Below are 7225 nucleotides of genomic sequence, written 5' to 3'. Positions count from 1 at the left end.
TATATTATATAAAATTAAAAAAGTACCTATTCTCATTTTGATAAAACGTATTAGATTTAATCAATGTTGTTTTCTTAAAATATAATCATGTTTAATGATAAAACACTGAACCATGGCGGTTTTTTAATTTTAATTTTGTCATTCAAATTGTAATTAATTGGTTTTCTGTTGTTTAAAGCAAAACACAATATCTTTTAAGCTCCTAATGAAAGATAAATATTTCTCTAAAGTAATTGCTGTGAGTGAATTTAATGAATAATAAAATCGCAATACAGATAAAGGCAATTATCCATATGTCCAATCTGACATTTCTATTAAAGACATTATGTAATTTATTAGTCTGGCAATACCTAACATATCCGATTCCGGCTGGGCGGTTGGCTCAGAAATACTCTAGTGTTTCAAGAGCACAACTAGCGAGAGAGTCTAATCAAATCGTAATATTACTAAGCTAAGCTACTGACCTACGTGGGCGGTATCAAAACATTGAGTAGGCATCGCATGTTTACGGTCCACAGAACTATATGAATTAAAATTATTAAAAAAAAATATTGTGAATTTAATACGAGTGCAGTGAAAGGCATTAGTGTTGGGATTTTCAGTATTATTGACATTTGTGTATTTCATTAATAATGACAGCATCTACTATGATTGAACTTGAGTCCTGGATAATTTACCAGTGTGTTCTAAATGAGTGTCATGTCTCCAGTTCATGTATGTAATATTTTAAATATAATATCGTCATATTTATTTTTATAAAAAAATATATTTAATTATATAAGAATATTATGTGTAACATTTTATATAAATTTATTTACAATTATACCTAGTAAATACTCTATAACATTTTTGTTATAAATAATGCTAATATTAAATTATTGCTCACAAGAAGATTAATCATTTAAATGTTGCGTGTTCGTTAAAGGCAAAAAAAAAACTCAAGTATAAAACGGCTTTGCTGGTTTAATTTAAGTTAATTAGTGATGGTGTTTTAAACTAACGTTTGAGCAGATGTTAATAATTAATGGACCGCGACAGTCAGACTATATACGGCCGATTAATTTTAATTAATATCAAATGAAGCTTAGTTTGTACATATTAACCATAAACGTTTGTATGTTCTATATAACGATATTATGACGAATCGTATACCACTTCCGGTCTAAACACAGCACACGTCCTAATTCAGTTATTACTCATATTAAAGTTTCAAGCATTATCTCGTTGCTTTGATATTTCAGCTCAATAGGTTCACTTAGCACTTAGCTTCATCCGGCAATGACTAATGCCTGTAGTAATTATTTTAAGAACTAAATGACAGAAGAGTATGTCTATTAATAATACGTTATTAATAATATATATACTCAAATTGATGATTCAATTACAGTTAATTCCAGATAATGAAAAAGAAATAATAAGCAATTATGTATTTAGCACTTAATTTCTATAACACTGCCTAAAAATCACTTCAATTCTATTTTTCTTTATTACGTATATGAAGTACGTAAATTGAGATATAAGTACGTAAATTTATATCATTTCGTTTGAATACATAAAATATATTGGATAATTATTTAGGAGCTTTATATATTTGTTACGAACTCATATGTTTTTATATTAAATATAAATCGATTTCGACTTTGTCACGCCTCAAAACATCTTCAAGGACGCGGCCATGAAACTTCCGTACTTCACACAGATAATATAAGTTTCAATGCGATCTGAAACTTTAAAATTTTATATTTATAATACCGATACATATAATGCTATGTTTTTAATAATTTTTTTACTAAAACAATCCTTCTGAAACATAAATACCTAAATATTTTAAATGTCATTTAATAATAAAATCCAATCGAAAAATGTCTTTTAATGGACACGTTTCAAGAAATGTTTTGCATTCCGAAGCCGTAAGACATAAACAACGTGAAGTAAAGCGTGTTTACATCTTTAATATTTACACCAAACCACTTATGAACCCCTAGTACTCTTTTAATTGGATTATCTCTTTGTATATTAAATATTTCAAAACTTGTTATGTGTAATGGATACAGAAACTTTGTATAATATAATATAAAATTTAGATTTACCTTACATTATAACTATAATTTTAAGATATACAAGTCTTTCAAATGTTCAATAATATTATATTTGCAATATATTAAATGAATATTCTCATTCTTGGACGTTTTAGTTTCGTATACTTAAAAAATATATATACTCCGTTATTACGTAACTCCTTCATAAGTTGAGATCAAATCTTAAATTTATTTACTCAGTCGTAAATCGTAATAGCTTCCCCCCAAAGTACACAGATTATGACCCCGTGATTTTCCCTAGATTATACCCATATTATATAATACAATAATAAAAGTAGACAATATCATATTACATTACTCTTTTTTGATTACAATAATTTACACCCGACAGATTATTTAACCGGTATATAACGGGCATATATATATTTTTTAATAAAAATCATATATATTAGATTTATTTTCCATTGAAAGTAATGTTATTTATTTTTCCATATAATAATGCCGCCGTCTGTTATTATGAACAGAACAAACGTTGTGATGAATGAATGGATTCCGAAGGTTAAGACCTTGTGATCGGAATTCCTTGATTGTATTTCATTAAAAAAATAATACGAATATTACATGAATAAATCATATTCAATGCATACTTTTACAGAGTTTATTAAATTATATATATATGGGACAGGCTATACTTGTAAGCAAGTGCAATTAAGTGACATATTCATATACAATTCCTGAACTTAAGACGTTAATAACAAGATGGCGTCGGTATTAAATTATTAAGACGCAGCCGGCGGCAGGTGGGTTAACAGCTGTTGGCTAACGGCTGTCACCCTTGTAGTTTTTACTTTATTATGTAATAGGGTGAATTCAAGACGAACAAAACGAACGTGTTTCTTTATAATATTGAATAAAACGCAGAAAGAAGATTACTAGTGACACCGAAAAGCTCCTTTGAGCCGTTATTAAGGCTGAAAGAGAACTTTTTATGGCTATATTTTTGTAATCTGTTGCAATATCAAGATTTAATTAAGAAAAAAAATAATAAATGAAACAAAGAATAAAAATGGAAGTAATGTTTTTGTTCAACGTAGCATTGACTTTTTAAAAACATTTGCATAATTAAAACTTACCTTTCACAATATTTTCAGCGCATAGCGATACAAACTTACGTAGATTTTTTTTAAATATTCATCACGCTTTATGGTAGCACTATTTGAAAGTTTTCAATTTTTGACATTGTCTTTACATAACAAATTTTAATAATATAACAAGGGTTGTCATTTTTGAATATACCAACCGTTTACTTATATAGTACATATTTCATTTCATATAAGAATTCAATTTGGAATAATATAATAGGTTTAACTTGCTGAGTTATTATGAACGCTATCTTTAAAAAGTGTGAATAGTCATTGTTCAATGTATGAATCGGACGACGCGACGGGGCGCTTAAATAACAGGAAGCAACCCTATCTGTCAATGTCATGTCGATAAAAAAAGTAATAATAGTCCTTAAATTATATCTTACTTTAACGGATATTCACTCACGTTATGTAAAGCGGTATTATTGTTAGTTATATAAATAGAATCATATAAATTAATTCTGCCATTCCATTATTAGAGATAAAAACGGAAGAAATTAAAACTTTTTAATTATTTTAAATCTGGAATATGACAGCAAGAAGTTTGCATATATCATATATGTAAATCGTGTATCGATAGACGATAAATCCTTAATTAATATTAATAAACCCTCCATATGTCCGTAATTAATTCGCTGGCAGTCTACACTGTGGTATTGATGGGCTGGACGTGTGCTGGTTTGAAAAAAAGGTTGAACACTACCAATTGTTCAGTTTGTACGAAAAACTAGTATGTCATGTTATAGGTTCGATTCCCTGCTTGTAAAAGAAAAATAGACCAATGTTATATAGAAGTCAAAAGTTATATATATCTTTAAGGGTTGTTGTGATATATCAAAAATAACTTCTTTAGTCCTATACTAAGTATTTCCTGTAGTTTTCCTTGTGCTACGTGTTCATCCTTAATCTATATGCAGCTTTCTGTCTAAGACCATTCAGTATATTCTGTGAATGGATAAGAATTACGCGTACACAAGCAGAATTACGCGTAAGCAATGAGTGTTACTTCAAATATTAGTAATTTTATAATACGTTACATGTGATAGCACCAATTAATGCTAGATTAAACATAGGCAATTATTACGCGGGTATAAGATACGAAATTATAACATTGCTTTTTATAATTAAATAAATAAAATAAACAATTATATATTTATGATATACATATAAAATTAGGCTGCCTTGCTATGAAATTATGTTTGTAAATTACATAGTTGTAATCAGTCATTGAGTTAGCTTATATTAATTTATCAGGTTCAACAATTTAAATAATTAATTCTATTGAATTACAGTACTACCATATATATATATATAAATATAAATATATATATATGGTAGTACTGCGCTAAGATCAATGAGCATCAGATTAGGAAGCTAGGTGACCTGTTATATTCCGATGTGATAGTTCAAAACCTAATTCTTCAAAAGTACATATCATAAGAAAGGGTATACATTTCGCGAATTTAGTTAAGTTAAAATTTTTACTCTCACCGTAAGTATCCATTTAACTGTATACGAAACGTTTGCCCGTTTCTCAAACAATAACCTACGTTAATACTATAACGTGATGACGTTTATGAATGAAAACTATTAACTATGAAGTTTGCAATTGACGGATTAAACTAAGGGTAAGCATACTTGCTTAATGATTATTGAAATTAAACATCTGTACACTTCCTCTTATGGTGCGTGAGAAATTACTTGATTTTAATTTAAAGAAACATCAATGTAATAAATTTTTAACTTAGGTACAATATATTATATAGATATACTTAATTATATTAAATTGTGCGAATACTGAAGACCATTACTCGGAAACCGGTGTGTGATTCAAAAACAGACATGAATCATCACCTCAAGTAACAATCACTGTTAGCTTTGACGTAATTACGTATACATATATAATTATGATTAAATACGCATAAGTTAGATATACAAGTTGAATATTAGGTTCAAGTTTGTGTCACGCGACTTAATGTGATTTTATACATAACTATTAAAACGTGATCCCGCGGGATGTGCAAAGAATTTCAGCATAAATTATAGCTGTTGTCTTATAGTAATGCTTTAGCTACATTATTGCAAAATTGTATCAAAATCGGCCTAATAGTTTTTGCTTGTAAGTGCAACATACATGTATCCGTTCATAAGTCCAAACAAGCTCACAAACATTCCAATTATAGTAGATTTATTAATAATTATTATTTCTTTGACATTTACAAACAAATAACCGCTTTGCATATAACATCAAATACTTAAATATTCAAGTTGAAAGTACTTTTAAAAAGTACCTATTTTTTTTCTGTTACATTGTTATATATATTACTAACCGTTAGTATTAATACAGAATAGTACTAAGTAGAATTTATACACGCGGAGACATAACGGATACCAGAGCTGTGGAAATCAGATAGTGATGAATTGATTATAACACATTGTGCACACCCACACGATACACCAATATATAGTCATCAGTTTGAATCACGGGGGAACATCGAATAAATCAAAATATCGATAACTGTATCGTGTATCAAAATCACAGCACTAACGGTTAGGTCGTTAGCAACGGTTTCGATCAAAATGCCTTCATGTATTATTTGAGCTGAATACATTTTTGATCATGTGCACGTTGTTAATGCTTGTATGTTTAAAAAAAACGCAGTGTATTGCTATGCGAACTTCTTTTGTATATTAAGCTAGTGATGTCAAAGTGACATTTATACTGAAATGTGACGTGTAGATAGTTTTTTGACAATTTTTTTGTTATGTGACTAAACACAAATTAACAAGATTATATTTCGTCCAACAAATAAAAACGTGGACATTGGCAAAATATTCCACGATTCCAGTGCGAATGAAGCTATAGCATAAAGAAAAAAATTAAAAAATCAAACAAAGAAATATGGGGAACGGAATCGCGACTAACAGCCTTTACCTAAACCATAAAAGAGGAAAATTATTACAAGATTTATACGAGTTGACACTTAATTAAATCCATATAAACTTTTACAGTAAATAACAAAACCCAACAAAAAGTAATCATCACGTCCCATTGATTACTTCCAGTATAAATCTCGGGTTAAAAATCAAAAAAATAACTCGTAGTTTAGTTTATACCACTCAAGTTGTATACCATTATAGGTTAAAAATGTCTACAACTTCCGTATCCTTAACGTTTCTATTGAAATTCTTTGTTTGAACGATTTAATTTATTATCTGTCCGTCGTAATTTGAGAGGAAGGAAGGATCCATTTAGTTTATGTCTGATGGCCCAAAATAATTAATTAAACTTAATTAATTTTGTTTATTAACATTGCGACCTTGCGGTTCCATTAATTTCCTAATTGGTGGAATATGTTTACAAAAATACATTAAAAACAGAACTGTTCACAGATTAAAAAAATATATATTAAAAATATATTTACTGTCATAATTGCGAAAGCATTGACCTTGAAACAGAAGAACTATTTGCTTTGATTTTTACAATACCAGTATATATGGATAGGTTACCGCTGTGAATTATATGTATACGCGTATATTATGTATATATATATATATATACACCTAATATATGTTTGCATGTGTATATTCGATTAATAAATGTCCTTGAAAGGGCAATTGAAATGAAATCTATTTTTTGTAAACAAATTTATACAAAATAAATTTCACAATGGACTCAATATTTCGGTGCACGTTTTAATAAGGATGGTTGATAGTTGACTAGTGAGTACGTTCTGTAAGAGATCACCTCACTACATACGAAGCGTTTCCCGTTTATCATTCAATAACCTATGTTAATATTATAAGCGGAGGCTATATAGTGCATTGTGAAATACAAACTCGTACTAAGCGGACAGATTGTTCTTGAGATCAACCGATATCGCTACAAAGTCTACAAGTCTGACAACTTAAATTGAATTTCAAAGTTTCACTGTCACTTAGTCTTTTTATAGAACATTTTTATTTCTAAGCTGTTATTCAACTATTTAGTTTCTTTATATTATATAGAAGTTTTTATTTGACTTTTACGTTTCATCTAGT

At 28.6% G+C, this 7225-nt stretch overlaps 1 protein-coding gene across 2 annotated transcripts in view; it reads left to right on the top strand.

The window, feature by feature from the left end:
* Positions 1 to 359: 359 nt before the first annotated feature.
* LOC116767973 (tumor necrosis factor alpha-induced protein 8-like protein) overlaps positions 360 to 7225 on the top strand; it is a 29099-nt gene continuing 22233 nt past the window's right edge. The window contains exon 1 of one of the 2 annotated variants that reach the window (XM_032658576.2): positions 360 to 714. In XM_032658576.2, the coding sequence (XP_032514467.1) occupies positions 633 to 714 (82 nt within the window). In that variant the 5' untranslated portion in view covers positions 360 to 632. The remainder of the gene's footprint in view (positions 715 to 7225) is intronic. The other variant, XM_061523485.1, reaches the window with a different exon arrangement.

The sequence above is a fragment of the Danaus plexippus genome, chromosome 19 (genome assembly GCF_018135715.1).
Source record: "Danaus plexippus chromosome 19, MEX_DaPlex, whole genome shotgun sequence".
Lineage (NCBI taxonomy): Eukaryota > Metazoa > Arthropoda > Insecta > Lepidoptera > Nymphalidae > Danaus > Danaus plexippus.
Note: the sequence above shows the minus strand (reverse complement) of the source record. Positions and strands in the feature narration are given on the sequence as shown.